General features: G+C 38.9%; 1 protein-coding gene across 6 annotated transcripts in view; it reads left to right on the top strand.

Annotated features, from left to right (window-relative positions):
• The window catches only part of LOC115619717 (transducin-like enhancer protein 4), a 100,641-nt gene extending 82,078 nt beyond the window's left edge, over positions 1-18,563 (top strand). For all 6 annotated transcript variants that reach the window (XM_030512459.1, XM_030512456.1, XM_030512460.1 and 3 more), the window contains 12 exons: positions 3,887-4,006; positions 4,633-4,686; positions 5,345-5,497; positions 6,759-6,891; positions 7,111-7,301; positions 7,492-7,568; positions 11,252-11,501; positions 12,580-12,827; positions 13,795-13,942; positions 14,634-14,784; positions 15,086-15,162; positions 16,836-18,563. In XM_030512459.1, the coding sequence (XP_030368319.1) occupies positions 3,887-4,006; positions 4,633-4,686; positions 5,345-5,497; positions 6,759-6,891; positions 7,111-7,301; positions 7,492-7,568; positions 11,252-11,501; positions 12,580-12,827; positions 13,795-13,942; positions 14,634-14,784; positions 15,086-15,162; positions 16,836-16,943 (1,710 nt within the window). In that variant the 3' untranslated portion in view covers positions 16,944-18,563. The remainder of the gene's footprint in view (positions 1-3,886; positions 4,007-4,632; positions 4,687-5,344; positions 5,498-6,758; positions 6,892-7,110; positions 7,302-7,491; positions 7,569-11,251; positions 11,502-12,579; positions 12,828-13,794; positions 13,943-14,633; positions 14,785-15,085; positions 15,163-16,835) is intronic.
• Positions 18,564-19,044: the final 481 nt, after the last annotated feature.

Below are 19,044 nucleotides of genomic sequence, written 5' to 3'. Positions count from 1 at the left end.
TTTTTTTTTTTTCAATCTTTTCATAGCAATTTGAAGCATGAATGATAAAAAATAGACAGCAAGCCCACTGATGTTTTCTCTGTTACTGGTGAGGATTTTAGGGCTGTGTAAGAGGCTTGTATGGCCCTCTTTTATGTCTGTTTGATTTGTGCCTGTGCGGCACTGGTACTCCACTTGGAGCAGCACCCTGCCAATGCTGGAGGGAAAACAGAGTGGGCCTTGTGGTGGGAGATCTTTTCAGTTAGCACTGTGCTCAGCACTGCCCAAAATAGAGACTGAAGTATAGCATACCATGCTTTGCAGCCTAGTGCAAAAGATGCTGTGGGTCCAGCACTAGAAACACAGTGTTCCACTTCTGAAGAAAATTATGTGAACAAGGCAATGTGCTCAGCCTTTCTGTAAATGTGTATGTTCAGTTGTTTTTGTCAGCATTTTGCGGTGTATTTAACATGAATAAAAATGATCTACCTAAGCAGAATATGAAAAAGTAGTACATTACACTAAAACAGAAACTAAATATAACCTACTTTCCTGTGTCTGATCTAATTATTATATGTAAGCAAACTCATGTGTTGGTTAGTAGGACAATGCTACTTGCTGGTAGATTAACACATTTTATTGGAGAAAACAGCAGTGTGAAAAGACTTTATTCCTCTATAAATTTTAATAGTTACTAAAATGAGGACTCTGGCCCATTAAGTTACAGCCTGCCAAGTCATAATGCTGAATCACTTGGTTTCTTTAAGTAGCTATCCTACTGCAGCTTCTTCAAAGGCAGCTGTTAGGAGAGCCCCAATGTTTAAATCAAGGAACAGCGCGTTTCAATGGACATTTTCTTGCACAATCTGCAAATGTAAGGACCTCTCTTGGAGTATATAGACTTGCACACACAGGATCCAAGGTGTGGGTGGCTACAGGATGATATGTAAGGTGTCTGATGTCAGTGGAAACCGTTAGGACATTGTTATATCCTGGTATTTCTCACTGAAGATAGATCTTTACAAGTGTTTATAGGCAGAAAAGCTATTGCAAAAAATAGTGGGAATCCAGTATGGTAATAATGTCATCCCTTGCACACTGAAAATAGTAGGTGTTAGGTCCATAGGAAGATCTAGACCATAGCTCATTGGCTCTGTACGTGACATATCTTTATTACTCAGCATATGAGATAAATCTTGTCTGTTGGGACCAGTACCAGAAATTCTGTGAAGTCAGAGATCCTTATGTGGCAGGTGCATATGGGATGGGAAAAGAAGCTAGTACTGCAGGGGTATTGATTGACTGGCTCCATACAAGGAAAGGGCTAGGACAGTTAAAAGTGAGAAAGTTTAGATTTATTCTGTAGTAATTGGCTCTTGAGGCAAAATAATGTTAGTCCTAGTACTGGCCAAATTTCACATTGGGAAATGAGATTCTGCCTGCTGCCAATAGATGAGTTGTCTCTGTTTTTCTGCTAATACCAGGTGAGATAAAGATACCACAGCAAGATCTTTCCATATAGGTATCAGGTCTGATCCATCTTTGAAGCAATAAAACCATTAAACAGTGTGCATTGCCCCAACGTGGTGCTCATCCTTTATATGCTACTGATAATTAGCTACTTTATCATTCTAGCAGGGAGCTTTAATTTATTACTTTATTAAGCAGAGAAATCAAAGATTAAAATGGTATCTATGGCACATAGCTAACTAGGTTGTGAAAAATGAAACTATATGGTTTCAAATTTATGAAAATAAATATTTCTATTTAAAAAAGTGCAGTAGTTTAATTCTTTAGACACAACTGTAATTTGTAGTTTACTGGTGATTATTTTTCTTCATTTTAAAGCAAATTACTTTCTGTAGGGTGAAATTGAGAAATAATGAATTGAATTCATATTACAAGCTACTGCCTCCCAAATTATAAATGAATATAAATGTAATAGGAGCGTACTGTTAAAATCTTTTGCAAAATACTATGCTATATTGTTGCAGTAAACAGATATGTTTTTCAAGCCATGAGTTCATTTAGCGTTGCATTTCTACTTAGGACTTCTGTGCTTACTGCCACTACTGTCTTCCAATGTCTTAACATGTGTTGTCTCTTCAGAGCGAAAAATAACATTGTTAGTTTGTGTCATTTACTATAATTGTTGGTTAATGATCTGCTTTAAAGCTGAATCAGTGAATGTATTTTAAGATGTATTTGCTGAGGATGGGAAATCCTAGTCTACCTATTTTATACTGTCAGAGAGAGAGAAAGAGACAGGCAGGCCAGCAGACAATGGGAAAGGCAGAGGCTGTGTTCAGCACTAGCTTTCTTGTAAAATTTCTGTTTCTACTCAGTGTTCTCAGAGGGTAATTAATGATTACCACTCAAAAAGATGAAAGGTTTTTGCAAATTCCACACTCATAAATCTGAGCTGCTGTTCACAAGAATTGGAAATTTTGGAGAAGTGGAGAGGAGGACTTGAGTGTCGGAGCTGGGAGAAATGTTCTCTCACATGATTTGGGCAACAACCACAGCTTAATTTGTGTGGTTCAGTGTTCTTAATGCTTTCCAGAAGTTTGTGGTGTAATAAAGAAAAGAACAACTTTGGTAATAGCGATGGAACAGAAGTTGCACAATGTAAATGCTGATTTCTTGGTTTGCACTCCTGGTAATAGCTATAAAACAAACCTAGGGAGGTGTGCATTGAAAGCCCCAAAACTAATTTGCTGTGTTTTACAGTTTTATGCAGAATAATAGCTCTCTGTGGCGCATGGAGGAAAAACTCCAAACCCAATGCTCTGGATGAATGGGAGATCTAAAATCTGTCAGTAAGGACTTTTTTGGTTGTTGTTCCTCCCACACCCTTGCATAAGGAGGTAGAGAGATGGAAACTGCGGAGTTTCAACTGAGAATTACTTTCCTCTTCATTTCTGTCAGGTCCAATTCTGCAAAATGCCCGAGCACATCCTTACTTATGTACGTTCAGCCATTGACTTCAGCGTGAGGGAATGTTCAGTCCATGCTTAAATGCTTTCTTGAACTGGGGCCAAAAGCTGCTGCTGCTGCTAAAATCAATCCCAGAGGGAACTTTGCATTTTTCCTTACTTCCTTCTTTGTATACCAAGGTACAGGCTCCACCAAACTTTGGAAATACGGTAGAAGTTGATAAATATTGCCTGCCTTGTTTAAAGGAGTAGAGCAGAATTGTTGGATGACAGTGCATAAAAGTTCATAATACGTCTGTTTCTCTCGAGTCCTGTACGTGAGGTCTTTAAAGATCATTACTAAGTGAGGGCTGCAGAATAGCAAGAGACTCACTGAGCCACTGCATTATGTTTCCATCTACTGCAGGCACAGCCTGTAATTGTAACAGCACCAAAATAAAATGAGTTTAGGTGTTTCCCTTTTTCTTTCCTGCTTTGAGACTGTTTAGAAAGAAGGTTGCTTCTTTCTTTGCTAAAAATCTTCATTCACATGTTTGATAAAGTGTGACTTTCCTGGAGCCACTTTGTTCTTCTTAATTTACACTGGCAAATGTACACACATACACACTCTGCCTCTTCTGGGAGTACTGATTTAGCTCTGCATATTGGTAAAGGAAACAAGTTAAAACCAGGCTAACACACAGTATTCGTAAAATGGTTCAAAGTAGCTCTGCATTCATCTCGTTGGCACTGCAGATAGCAACTATGATCCGTCGGCTGATCGCCTTTATCTGTTTCTTGCAATGCATTGCGCACTTTTAATACAAGACACTTACTGGATAGCTATCACTTGATTAAAACTCAAAGTGCTTTCTGTGAGAACAACTCCAAATCATATTATCAGGTTAAGTTGTATTGAGGGATAGTGACAAATGAACCACTGTTCTTAGTGAGCAACTGATGATGTTTTCTTCTTTTCTTTCTAACTGCAGAGCTCTTCGGTATCTCCCTCAGCCAGTTTCAGAACAGCAGAAAAGCACAGAAATTCAACAGATTATTCTACAGATAGTAAAAAACAGAAAACAGAAGAGAAGGAAATAGCAGCTCGTTATGTGAGTAAATTGTCTACATAGTGCATTGTCGAAATTAAGTAATTTTTGTAATTTCCTCTGTAATTTCACCTGATTCCTGCTTTTAAAACTACTTTTAAAAAGAGGCATCAAATTTTTAAAACTACTTTTAAAAAGAAGCATCAAATTTTTAAAACTACTTTTAAAAAGAAGCATCAAATTTTTAGCAGGTTCTTACTGCATCCCTCTTCACATCAGTGCTGGATGGAAGGTTTCAGTGTGTAGGATTGATAGTGTTTTTAATAATACAAATACAGAGCTCCTGGAAGGCATGTGACAAGAGGACTGAGCATTAGTTAGGCTGGGACTTGGTGGATCTGGACTGTAGCTTGGCTCTGTTTCTCAGTGCAGTGCAATTTAGGATGTGGATTTTAATACTGTGTCCTTGTTCACCTGTGTGAAAACTGGGAACAACCTGTGGTTACCTGTTCAGCAGAAGCCCTATAGGTGACCTAAATATTGTGTTACCGCATAAAGCTTGGTAAAAATAAATGCTGTGTTGCATAGTTGTGAGCAGCCTTGCATTTCATTGGTTTATTTTTTCTTAGTACTTAAAAAATGTTGGGATATTAAATAAATATTTTTGACACATTGATTTGTCATTGCAGGACAGCGATGGTGAAAAGAGTGATGACAACTTGGTTGTTGATGTTTCCAATGAGGTATACAAAATGGTGGTTTTTCTACCTTACCGTGTTAGTGGTTAGGGGTGTCTTCAGTGGTTTCTGTGCATATGAGGTATATGAATAAGATTACAGCCTTTACCTCCATAAAGGAGCTTGAAATGCGTGAGGGAATCCAGTCAGGTAATCTTTCTTTAGAATGCAGATCAGATCTGTAACACTTATTTCTACAAAGGACCTTTTTGTTTCTTGTATGAACCAAAAGTCTGCTTGAGATATTTGAAGCCAGCCCAGCACAGCAGGTAGTGGGCAGCTTGTAATGGTATCTGTGTTTTCTTTCACTCTGGCCATGACTTCATTGTGAACTTTATCAGATCTGCCAAGTGCCTCAAACCTTTTCAATCTGTCACCTGACAAATGAGATTTATTTGACAGTTTCAATATCCATAGATTTGGCAATATTTTTCATGGTTAATGGCATCAAATTTTCAGACTCTCTTAAAAAAAAAAAAGAAGTAAAAAAAGTGGATATTCATTATCCATCTCGATTTCACAATTTTATCAGCTAAATCAATTAAGAATGGAAGGAAGGTGTCAGGTTTTATGACACATGTTCATTCCAAAGTGAAAATTGCTCAAAACAAGCACTAGTGGCTAGTATGAAGTTTTTATACTAACCCACATTGCTGATGTTTAGGATCCTTCCTCTCCCCGGGGGAGCCCAGCACACTCTCCACGGGAGAATGGCTTGGACAAGACTCGACTGCTGAAGAAAGATGCACCAATTAGTCCGGCGTCTATTGCATCCTCCAGCAGTACTCCTTCCTCCAAATCCAAAGAACTTAGCCTTGTAAGTGCTTCAGAATGCTCCAGACCCATGACCATATGCTGAAACACATGTTTACTGGATTTCTGACTGGGCACAATTTGGATTTCCGCAGCTAACAGTAAAGCACTGTGAAGCATCAATTTAAAATTTGTTTTATTTATGTCTTCATTGGAATTTAATAACACAGTATGCAGAAAGTCCACAGCCTTTTGTTGGGATAGGAAGAGGTTATTTTCACTGGTGGTGTAGGTAGATGATAGATGTGCTGTGCTGAGAGATGTTTTTCTCCTCCCCCATATGAAAAACTGTCATTCTGAGAATAAATAAAAACACACAGGGGCTCCTTGAGTTCTTTTCCTGTGCTATGGTTTATAGCAAACTCAGTTCCCTGCTTGGATGTGGTTTGGTTGTTAGCTTTGTTTGAATTAACAGGCCATATACAACAACAGTAATTTTTATTTTCTGTCTAAAAAGTAATCTGTCATTTACAAGAGCCTTCCTTGACTTGCATCGCAAATCACAATGCAAAAAAAAAAAGAGCTGATTGCAAGTCAGGGGTATTCTTTCCTTTCCTTTTTGTGACCACAGTTAATCATCTTCCTGAGCTGCACAGAAACTCCCTCTCTGTTCTTCACAGGTCAGAGTACATGATTATTTAAAGAAATAAAATAAATAAAGCTTAAAGTGAATGTAGTGCTCAGAAAAGGTGATGGAATGACAAGTTCAGGCCCGGGAGTCAGTGGTTTGTCTCATGAACAAACTCGTCGCAAGAGCAGCACTGCGTAGTTCCTGACTTATACCCATCACTGTCTCCATCCTGTGTTTCCAGCACCATGTTTCCAGCAGCATGAGTTGTTGGCCAGTTGTATGTGGGGGTCTGCTCTTCTTGTCCACCCAGCAGTGGCCTGTCACAGAAACTCATAATTGTAATGGGAGCAGGTCCGCTATGAGCAGAGTGAGATTTCACCAACAGATTTCACATGTGCTGTCATTTTAATTGTCAGACAGCAATGATTTTCAGTCACTGACCTCTTTCTGGATCATACAGATGCCCCCGACGAGGAAAGCTGTGAGGGCTGTAGATAATTCTCAAAGCCATTCCATCTTTTTCAGTGTCTCTGCAACTTCTCTTTATTGACAGGGACTGTTGAAACCCAAACCCAAAACCTAAATACCACTAATCACATGCATTCTGGTTGTCATCACCTCTCTTTCCAAATGCTAGCTGAAAAAGTAAAATAACGAAAAAACTGTCTTCCTTTTTCTTTTTTTTGGTGATTAGAATGAGAAATCTACCACTCCTGTGTCTAAATCAAATACCCCAACTCCACGGACTGATGCCCCAACTCCAGGCAGCAACTCCACTCCCGGACTGAGGCCAGTGCCTGGCAAACCCCCAGGTGTGGACCCACTAGGTTAGTCTCTGTATATTTCGATGGTGTGAAACAGTGGCCATTTCTCCCTAACGATGCTGCCTTTAAATCTACAGTGATAGGGCAGTATATTACAGCTGCTTAAACTGGATGCAGAGCTGGTTCTTCAGCGCTTTAATACAGCGTGGTTGCCAAACTCATATTTCATTTAATGAGTCTGGGTTGGCTCTCTGACTTCTCTCTTCTTTTTCTCCTCAATAGCTTCAGGTTTAAGGACACCTATGGCAGTGCCATGTCCTTATCCTACTCCATTTGGAATTGTGCCACATGCTGGTATGAATGGGGAGCTGACCAGCCCTGGAGCTGCGTATGCCGGTCTGCACAATATTTCCCCTCAAATGAGTGCAGCAGCTGCTGCAGCAGCAGCAGCAGCTTATGGGAGATCTCCAGTGGTAAGTGTTTGATGCTAGTGCGTTCAGTGTTGAGAGCAGTTTATATTAAACGTAAGACCTGCAGGGTTAAATCTCGTTCAGTCTCTTTGTAATCTGGGGAGTGTGCTATGGAGAACATGAATTAAACAGTCTTCCTTTGACTAACTCTGTCTTTAATACACCTTTTCGTTTTACTTGGGGACAACTATAGGTTGGTTTTGATCCACATCATCACATGCGAGTCCCAGGCATCCCTCCCAATCTCACAGGCATCCCAGGAGGAAAACCGTGAGTACAAACATACAACTTCAAAAGTCAGTCATCTGTTGAAGTTGTGTTCCCTTGCCAGTTGGAATTCCCCTTAGTTACTGAAAACTATTGTTATTGTGAATAGAAATAAATATAGCTATTTGGCAAGGGCAGGAGAAACACTATTTAATCTTAAAGTTGCATTTGTAAATTTGCTTTGAAGACTAATAGCAGCTGGCAAGGACTGCGTGATGCAGAGTAAATGAGACAGAAATAAATGAAAAAAAAAGACCTGAACTTCGAGGTGTTACATGCTGAATCTGACTGGTTTGTCTTCTGTGGAAATTCAAACTGGAACTGAAACAGGATCTCAACTTTCCATCTCTACTGTATTCTGCTCCTCAGTTTAAAAAAATGATTTCTTTGTTCACAAAATCCTTGCAAGTTACTTGCAAATTTATCAGCTGCTATAAGCAGCAGTGTGCAGAGAAAGGAACACGGTAATGTTTTGTTTGATTGAAAATACTGGAAAGAATTATTGTATCGTAATGTTCAGATTCGTCCTTGATGGAACTGATTGTAAAGAGTGATCTGGCCTACCAGGCACCGTTTGTTGTAAGCCTCAGGAAAAGAATTACACAGATACGAAGAACTCTATGCTCACGTCCCTCTTGAGTTAGAGAAGGGAAAAAATAGCTATGCAAACCATATTGATCCAGATCTTATGTGAGGGTCTTCCAGTTATTTTTCTTCTGTGACACTTATGGGAAACTGTGACCAGTTAATACTGGGTAAGAGTTTAAGAGTTTGAAGGGCAGGGGATGTTTATGCCACTCCTTCTTTCACTTTTGTATGTATGAATACGCATGGAAATATATGTGGAGGAGTGGCTGGGGGGTAGTCACATGCTTACATGCGAGTAAATGCATATACTTACCTGTCAGTGAGCTTGTGGATGTGCAAGGTTAGTAGCCTACCGTGGTGACAAGCGATCAGTCCTAGCACCTGTAACTCCTCTTGTACATATGTGTCACACAAATCTTAAACCATGTCCAGCTCTCTTGCACATCACATGCTGGTCACCACCCCAAGTTGACTTTTCTGCTAGTTGCCACGCCCTTTAGGCTGCATAAAACAAGTACAGAAATCCCTGTACAGCAGCTTCCAGACCAGCTGTTTGCATTAAAAATCCTGTGGGGCACAGACCTTCATCCTGTCTGTGCAGCAGGCACATAGAATGTTTGCTGGGTTCAGGTTCATCCTTGGTGGAGTCGGTTGCCCGTAGGGAAGGGTGTCCAGTCTACCAGACTTAGTGGTGGTCTGAGAAATGGCAATACCGGGCCCCCCCTGCTCACATCTCACTTGTGTTAGAAATGGGGAGAATAAAACAGGCAAACTGAAGTCAAAACAGTTCAATTCTGGTGCATCTCCAGGGTTTTTGAACGTTGTTGATGTATTGATGACTGTTTTAAAGATTTAACTGTAACTGTCATTTGTCTGCCGTAGGCCTGAAACCTTTGAGATCTGTGGTCGTTTTAGCATAATCGCATTGATTTTTCTTCATCTTAAGTGCGGTGCTTTTCACAGCTATCATCCAGGGTTTTTGCTTTCTCATTTATTCTTCCTTTTCCCTTAGAGCAGAAGTTGTGTAAATTCTCTGCGCTGTTGAATTTTCTGTCTGTTGAGATGCAGCAGGCAGCGTGTGGCACGTCAAGAATCTTGGCCCCTCATAATGCTCTTTTCACTTTGGAGATATATTGAAACACTGAGGATTGTACAATATATAAATAGAAAAGGTAGATAACATAAAAAGAAGAAAAAAGTGCCTGCCAGGTGTTTATAGTATCAGATATTTAGAGTACTTCAAATAAGCAACATAAGGTGTTAGTTCTCAGAGAAAAAAACAAGAAAAAAAAAACCCAAAAAACACTCAACCACCACAAAATCAAGCTAAGCAACAAAGCAGCAGTTTAATCACATGTGCTGGTATGAAGTAATAAATAGAGGGAGAATAATGTCATCACAGATCACTCCAGATCTAAGCTTTATTTGTGTAATTGTTAAATATGTTCCCCATGTACTTTATAAGCATGCTAAAAATCACTTTGGCTGATAAAAGTATCATACACTCAGTGCTCAACATGGCTCTGCAGAGAATGACTGCATACAGAAATCAAAAAAGATGACAGTGAAGTTCCACTTGTTTTGTTAGAGATTTCAGGAGACCATCAGCTGCTTTTTTCAGTACCTTACTGCAGCAAGCAGGAAGTAGGGAGATAATGAGGAAGATACTTCAGATTTCTGTGGTGATAATTGAACCCTAATTCTACTCATAGAGGCAGTTTGCTGCTTCTGACAACCACAGAAATATGTCCTACCCTTTCCTGAATGTGTTTAATGTCAAAAAATGGAGAATGATTATACGATCTGTCACTCAGACCTGCCAGAACAAGAAACGGAGCGCAGGATGAGAAGAGTGTGTAAAGCTCTGGGAATAGGGCAGAAAGGTGGAAATGCGGTTGCCTTTTGTCCTGCTGAAAATTATTGTTCTAGTGTTAATGAATCTTAAATAACAAATTCAGTAGTTGAATTCTGAAGACTGCTTTCTTCAGTGACTTAGAAGTAACTATTAGGGAAGTGAATACCAAAGTATTCTCATAAAATGATTTTTTTTTTTTTTTTTTTTTTTTCTGTGAGTTCTTCTCATCCCACCATTGGGACAATGGATTTTTCATCAGTGCTATGGTGATTTTTTAGGTCTAAGGAAATTAAAGCCTCCTGTTAGTCGTACCTTGGTATGTGTAGGTGAACCCTCTTATGAAGTTTGTGCTCTTGTAATAGATGTGATGTGTCAGGTAGCATCTCAGAACAAGACAATTTCACAACCTGACTGTTCTCCCTGGAAAATATTTTGAGATGAAGCTGTTGATAGGTTATTCACAGGTGGCATAACTGGCAGTCACACAACACATTCTTTCTAAGTGAGAGCCCTGATTCTGGCAACAGAAATAGGGATTTGTAGCTGTTGTCTCAGATACACATGAGCACAAAAAAAAGGGGGGTGGAGGAGGAGAAAAGACAGCCCCAAAATGGGAAAAAAATCCAGTGCATTTTTGCTGGTCTGTCAGGTCAGATCTCAGCAACTGTGCCTTGAGGACATAACTCCTTGACAGTGAAAGTTTCACTGCACCCTTACGGTGCTGGGCAGTTTGGCTCTAGGAGCATGTGACCTGCAGTGAGTTTCGGCCATCTTGACAGCAACACAGCTGCAAGTGTGCACATTAGAGTCAGTAGTGGAGAAACCAAATGACCCCTGGCACTCTGCTACCCGCTATGCTCTGCACTGGCCAGCCAACTATTTCTGTCTTCCAGGGCGCCCTGACCTGACCTTCCTTCCCTGCTCTGCATGCCCTAAGTTTAAGAGTAGCATCGTGTATCCTCATGCATACCTGAAATCATCATTGCATGAGTTCTTAAAGCTCATTTCATTGGTAGATGGTACTTGACTTTCCCCATTAAAAGAAGAGTACTTAAGTTTATACTTTGATGGCCCAGTTATAGGCAAATAAATAATTTCTTATTCACATTATTCAAAAGATTGCAAAAGCACCTGAGTGCACAATCTGAATGCCTGCAGCGGAAATACATCTTTAATTCTGTTTTCTTAAATAGACTCGAAGAAAAACTTCTTAAATCACCCCTTATCTTTCTTCTACCCTCAGAGCATACTCATTTCATGTAAGTGCAGATGGTCAGATGCAGCCAGTTCCTTTCCCTCCTGATGCCCTCATTGGTCCAGGAATCCCTCGCCATGCTCGTCAGATCAACACTCTGAACCACGGGGAAGTTGTGTGTGCAGTTACCATCAGCAACCCCACGAGACACGTGTATACAGGTGGGAAAGGGTGCGTCAAAGTCTGGGACATCAGCCACCCTGGCAACAAGAGCCCTGTCTCCCAGCTGGACTGCCTGGTAGGTCAACAGCAGCATATGACAGTGGGAGAAGATAGCAGGTTGTGTTAAGATAGAAATGATACTGTTAAGGTGCAAAAACCATTGGCTATTTGAGTGCTGTCATTGGTATCAAAGCTTGGTATTTCATTTGTAGCTTTTTTTCTTTTAGAACCAAGTTTGAGTATGTTCCTTGTCGTATTTCTGGGTTTCCTCCCACCCCCAGCGAGTCAAAACATCTTTAATATCCTAAAAGTGAATTGGTAGGGGGAAAGATCAAAGACAGCACAGCAAATATTATTTATAACTTTGACGTTTGTTGGCAATCCTAAAGCTTGATATCCTATCATGCTAAAAATCGCTGTCTGCAGCTATATTCTTCAAGAATATTTGAAGATTATGTCATGTATTTCGTGTCTGCATATGTGTGTGAATGCATTGCCCTGTCTTAATGTGACAATTAAAAATATCCCTGAGTGTTATTCACAAATTATTTGAATGTGCTAACAAAATGAACCATTGTTAGCAGCTTTTCTGATGTCATTTACCAGTTCTTGGTAAGATGTTGCTTCTTGTTACAGAGGCAGTAAAATGAGAACTGTGCAGCACGTGTAGACATATAATGAATTGCTACAGAAGTTGCTACACAAATGAAGAAGATTGCCCAAATATTTTCCTCTGACATCTAGATGGTGGCAGCAAGTCTCACTGGAACAGAGCAGGGGGAGCATGCAGGGAATTTAGTACTCCCCCATGCCGAGAGGTTAATGTGCTGAAATAAACAGAGTATGAAAATACAGCTTTCTACATAAACTGTCAAATACAGCTATCTTGAATTGTTTTGGGCTGGGTTCAGGTCTTTGCATTTTGATGCTAATTAAGATTAAATATCTTTCACTGCTGAATTTTGTAGATCAAGTTTAAGTACTTCCCTAATGTCATGTAATTTTCTGGCATTAATACACTTTATCATTGTCATAAGTATAAATGGCTCATTAAAACCAGGAGGGAATACAATACTTCTATGGATTTCTGCTCTCATGTTAATGCTGTTTTCCTTTCCTCATGAGTAATCTCTTGATGGCTTCTGTCTCCACAGAACAGAGATAACTACATCCGTTCCTGCAGATTGCTCCCTGATGGCCGCACCCTGATTGTTGGTGGGGAAGCCAGCACATTATCCATTTGGGATCTGGCAGCTCCAACTCCTCGTATCAAAGCAGAGCTAACATCTTCTGCTCCGGCTTGTTATGCCCTAGCTATCAGCCCTGATTCGAAGGTCTGCTTCTCTTGCTGTAGTGATGGGAACATCGCAGTGTGGGATCTGCATAACCAGACTTTAGTAAGGTAGGTCGACAGAGCTGGATCATCAGGTATTGAAGAATTAATTAGACATGGCTTTATGTGCTCTTCTGCATACATATGCTATTTTCCTCATGGTGTCTGCATAGCTGCTTCCAGTATTTCATTGCTAGGCAATAGCCATGGTAATACCTTGACAAAAGTCTATAGAATTTTTTATAAGTTTTGAGAGTTTCATAATTCCAGGCCTGTTGAGCAGCCCATAACTGTAATTTCCTAAGATCAGCTGGTGTTGACACTGCTCTAGGTTCTTTGAACACGTGGTTTTCTTTGTTTCCATGCAATACACTATGCTCACACTCCAATCTCTTTAATCAGTGCTTCAGCAAATATGTCTTGGGTAAAGATGTGTGTAAATCACTGCATTGCAAACTTAGCATCTTAGGAGTATGGGTTGCTGCTCAACACTAAAGTACAGTAAGCTAGGAGCCAGTCATACAGAGCTGCACTGTACACTGCAGTGCGTATGTTGTTTTATGTAATATATCAGTATTGCATATAAAGGCAGACTTTTATGCTGTGATAGACCCATTTATACCCATGCTCTTTTTTTTTCCAGCTTTGTTGGTGGCCTAAGGATTCTTCTTAAACTAAGTTAATTTTGATGATCATGCTACATTCCTTTGAGGGTAGTGGAGTACTTTCAGTCAAATAGTGGGTATCGCACAGTCAGCAGCAAAGATCCCTAGAGTATCTGATTTGTAAAGCGTGCTTTTTAAAATCAAATTAGTGCTTGGCTGTCTGGCCTGATTGCTTCATCAATTCATCACAAAACTCACATGGTTGTCCCAGAGTTTATATTAATCTCAGATTGCTATTGGAATCTACTGTTGCCGTTATCTTTGATGGCTGTTTGTCAGGGACTGAAGGAAAAAGGAGGTATTTTGTATACATGCTCAGAAGCAAGTCTTTACAGTGTGAGAATGTGTGTGTCTTGTTTCAATATTTTCAGGCAATTTCAGGGCCACACAGATGGAGCGAGCTGTATTGACATTTCTAATGATGGCACCAAACTGTGGACAGGTGGCTTGGACAATACGGTCAGATCCTGGGATCTCAGAGAAGGAAGACAGTTACAGCAACATGACTTCACATCACAGGTTTGATCTTAGAAGCTTTGGCATGTTGAGGAAAATCTGTCATAGTTTTCTAAAACAAGCACTTTTGAGTTTTATGGTTTTTTATATATTTTATTTAATTTAATTTAATTTCATTTTATTTATTTTTATTTTATTTTATTTTATTTTATTTTATTTTATTTTATTTTATTTTATTTTATTTTATTTTATTTTAAGCAAAAACAGGCTCAAAGAGAAGTCCAAAGAATTTTTCACTTAGTCTCACACTTTTTCTTTTTTTCCAGGGTGGCAGCTAAACATCTTTCTGGATTATGACTATTTGACAGATTAGTACTTCTCCCATGAGAGTAGTGGAGAATCTTTTTATAAAAGAATTGCCAGATTAAAGTGTTCCTGTGTGCAATCTGTTCCCATTTCTGTAGATTCTTGTTCAAAAATATTCTACAAAAATATTTTTTGATGCTGTCAGACAAGCTGGACGTTAACTTTGATAGCTTGATTCAGTGCGTTACTGTTACAGTTTTAATTGAGCTTTGTTTACATGAACTAATTTATTGTGATTACTATAGTAGTTGGATTATCATGTTTTTAAAATTGTACTAGGCCAAAATGTGGTTTTGTTCAGTGTTAACAGTGTAGTGTTAAAAGAGTTGGTTTTGATACCTGAAGCTCATTCCTCTACTGATTGAAGCATGTGCTGTGCTTATTCCAGATCTTCTCACTGGGCTATTGTCCCACTGGTGAGTGGTTGGCAGTAGGAATGGAGAACAGTAATGTTGAGGTACTGCATGTTACTAAGCCGGACAAGTATCAGCTGCATCTTCATGAGAGCTGTGTATTGTCACTCAAATTTGCTCACTGTGGTAAGCAAATCTTTCTATGACAGTGTTTCTCCTCCTGAGAAATTCATTCTAGGTTACCTTTAAATGAAAGTAAGGATATAGTTAAAGGTTAGATCTTTAAGTATTAAAATGATTTTAAAAGTCTGTATGACTGCTTTTTTGTGTGAACTGCTTATGTTGTGATTAAACATTATAGTGCAACCAGATAAACATGGGACTGTCCTTTGAATATGTGTGAATGCATTGTTTTTTATGATCTGTTTCCTGATGTGCATTCCTTGAAAACAAAATGCAACAATAGCATTTAAACAATCTGTTGCAGGCAAATGGTTTGTAAGCACTGGAAAAGATAATCTTCTTAATGCCTGGAGAACACCTTATGGAGCCAGTATATTCCAGGTAATAGTCTCCTAAAAGCTATTTTCCACATACATTACAGTGCAGTAGAGCGGCACATCTCAGGGTCTGTCATTAGCTTAAGGAGGTTTAAATGGAAATTCTTGGCTAATTACTATATTCCTTTAAGATTTTGTCTGTAATTAGAGATGCACTCTTGTCCTTTCTAACATTTGAGTAATCTAGCTCTTACAATAAAGTGGCCTGTTAATCCGAAATTGTTTTTAATACCCTTCTTTCTCACCTTCTAGTGCATATTGCTCTAATATAGTACCCAAGTCATGTCATTAGGTGAACATTCCTAATGTCCCAAACTTGAACTAAAACAGTGAGAGTCATACTCAATGTGTATTTTTCTTGGATGAGATGTGTAAAGTCAGTGGATTGGGCAGTCAGACTCTTAAGCAAAAGACTGTATCCTTATGGAGGAGCCCTGTGAAGCGTAACTGCAAGTTATAACCTTTATATAGTCTTCAGTCCCTCTGTGCCCAATATTAATGGCACTTCAGTGAGTGCCATTAAAGAAAAGTGGGATTTTTGGCATGACATTCTCTTCTTTCACCTACAGGTACCTCTAGGCTGGGTATTTTTTTATTAACCAGCTGGTGTTCTGGTTTAAATGGACAGGTCTCACCCGTTGTGCTACGTGCTGTGCCTTTTGCTATGGGGACAGCACAGTTTGCCTTGACGTGGAAATGCTGAGGTCTGATATTATTTAGTGGAGGCTATTCACCTCTGGAACCACCTCCCACAGAAAGCCCAAATTATCCTAACAAAAACACACCTTCCTTAAAAGTGATGTTAAAACCCCAGTGTAGCTTTCTTAATGAGGGGTAGAGAAAGAAACTTCCTGTGCGGTGCAGCAGAGGTTTCTTGGAAAAAAACTTACAATGATTGGGAAGTGTTTAGCTCTTGCAGTGACAGATAGAGAAGAACAGGGACATATGTTATGTGAAGAAAACATGCACTGAAACAGCAAGTACAATATGACAAGTACATATACCTCATCTCAGAAAACACAGAAAAGACCTGAGAGACAGAGCTACTGCATCTTGACTTATTCTGTCTCCCATTCACTTGCTGCACACTGTAGTGCATCCTATTCCACCATAATATCTTTTAATATTTTCATCATCCCTGATAATGTAAATTCCTTTGTGTAAGGCACAAAGACTTCTGAGTTAGGGAAATAGTAAGAGGAGATAGAATTACTTCTGTGGAGTCTTTTTGTCTCAGGCCTGTGAGTGAGCAGGGCTTTGTAGTGCTTCTCCGTACGGATTTCTGGTTTACAACAAAAAAGGGAAGGAAGAACAACAAGAATATGGCCTTTCATTCATTTTTATGCAACAGCTCATATATAAAATATTAATAAATGCTCATTACTTGTAAAGGGTGTAGAGAGGACTGCTTCCATTTGTTTGATTGATAGATTATCTCTAGGTTCATAACATTTGCTTCCCTTTCTGCTGCTGTTTTTTGTTGCCATAGAGCTTTAGGTACAACAAGTTTGGAGAAACAGTCTTGTAGCAAAAGCTGCCGCTATGGTACTGATATTTAAATAAGCTTTTGGTGTATTCTCTTTCTATAAACTCTTCCAATTAATCTTCAAGCCCTTCTGGATTGAAGGATTGGAAAACTGTAATTTTTTTTTTTCCTTTTTTTTTTCTTTCTTGTAGTCCAAAGAATCCTCATCCGTGCTTAGCTGTGATATCTCTGTGGATGACAAATACATTGTCACTGGCTCTGGAGACAAGAAAGCTACAGTCTACGAAGTTATTTATTAGAGACAAATCTGAATACAGACAGAACTCCTTCTCCTAGCACTTTGCTGTATATTCCTTTTTTTATTTTCTTTCTTAACTGAGAACTTAAATGCTTATCCATCACAGTTGTGAAATTTATTTTTACCTTCTTAACTTGCTGTTGATTTGTGAATGCTCATTAAGAACTTGTGATACCAAATTGTCAGATATCTATTTGGAAGGAGATGGAATAAGCATACTTAACAGTGAACTTGACTCTTTAATTATGTATTATAGCTGTAATGTATTTATTTTCTTTAAAAAGGCTTTCTAACAATGAACTGACTAAATAAAGCTGTCTGGCCCGGCTTTAGTTTGAAAGGTGCATTGTATACTTTGTGGTTTTGCAGGTGAATAAATTGGGGATCTTGGAGAAGGACGTTCAGGAGATAGTTAAAGTTACACTAAATAAGACTTGTAGTTTCTATTTAAGAAAATAAACTTCGTTATATTTTTTAGTCCTGTTCTTGGATGAGACCTCTTAAGTGTTATTACAGTATAATTATTTGGTGGGAAGATACTGTATCTTAACTATTTTAGACAGTCTTGGAAACTTAGGAAATTACAAACTGTAGCCAGTGATCTACATGCCTGTAATGAATGGCAAATTCAGTTCACATCTAAATTAAATTCACTTTAAGTAAGAATGTGCTAATTTATATATTTGCAATGTTAATATAGCATCTTGTGTACAGATTTGTTCTCAATGCTTTTCTGTTGATAAACATAAAGCGTTTTGGTGTCAAGCTAGGTTTTTTAATATAAACACCTCTCTTTGTTATATTGTAGAGAGTACAATAAGTTGCCTCAAAGAATCACCTTTGTTACTTCTGGAAACTTTTGCAATGTTTCCTTGAAAATGGGGATATGTGTCTTTGGGCAATTTTTCAATTACAAGAGATTATGAAAATATTTGATATGTTCTTTGGAAACTGCACTGAAATAAGAATGGATGCCTACCAATATACAGACTACAAAAGCAATGACCTCCTAGGTAGGATTTACAAGAGTACTCATTCCGACATATAAAAAGGAATGGATTCTCATTGGGATAAGGACTTGCTTTGTTCGCCAGCAGTTCAATCCAAGTCTTGATTGGATGTCCCTAAAATGGACACAGACTGAGCCATTGTGCCAGAGACAACGTGTTATCTTTTTATGTTGTTGTTGTTGCTGTTAAACTATGATCTGTGACTTTTTTTTTTGAATGCTTTAAAGAAAAAATCTTTAAGTCTGTGGATCTGCTGATGTACAGTGCCTTTGCTGCTATGGATCAAAATCAAAAGACCCGTGTAGATAAATCTTATTGTATAAGTAGAAAATTACTTAATTTCATACTAGAAATGGATTGATGCTGCAAGTTAAAATGGACTGTTCATTGAAGTTCCAAATGTGGTAGCAAAAAATGGTGTCTGAAGTGCTTAGTGTTTGATGTCATTAACAGTTTCGTAATACTCTACATTGTAGAAAGATTTTGATACTAAACTGTGTCATTGTACATAGTTCTAATGCATTGTATTGACCACCAGTACTTCTATAATGGTAGAATATTGTTTGTGCATTCAGACTTTTAAGCATTAAACATAAGTAGCTTCTAAGATATATTTTTTGTTTGGGTTTTTTTTTTCTTCCTCCCTCATTCTTTCTGCACATGGTAATTTCAGTTATGTTTGCAGAATGCTGTCTGTAAGGATAAGAGGCATGCATTTGCTGCTACAGATACTTCACAGTATTGTCACTGAGAGACAATGTAGAATTTCACAAAATTTCTCCAACCTAGCAAAATCAATGAACTTATATAGTTTCCCACATCACCTGACTGCAGTGATTCTGAACTCCTGAAGGTATTGGCCACAAGGCTTTGGCTGCATCACCTAGGAGTTTGCCACCTCCTGTTTGTAAAATTTCCCTTCTGGTACAAAACTTTACATTATCCTATACCCAGGAGAGAGAGTGAAATTGGGGATGGCTCCTGCTCCTGCTCCTGTTCCTGCTAAAGTACGCAGAGTTACAGAGGTTGTGTGGAGTGGTGTTGCACTGCAGCATCACTCCTGGGTTTCCCCGTCCAGAGCTAAAACACGTT

Source organism: Strigops habroptila, chromosome Z (genome assembly GCF_004027225.2).
Source record: "Strigops habroptila isolate Jane chromosome Z, bStrHab1.2.pri, whole genome shotgun sequence".
Classification (NCBI taxonomy): domain Eukaryota; kingdom Metazoa; phylum Chordata; class Aves; order Psittaciformes; family Psittacidae; genus Strigops; species Strigops habroptila.
The sequence above is the reverse complement of the archived record's forward strand: the minus strand, read 5'-3'. Positions and strand labels throughout refer to the sequence as shown.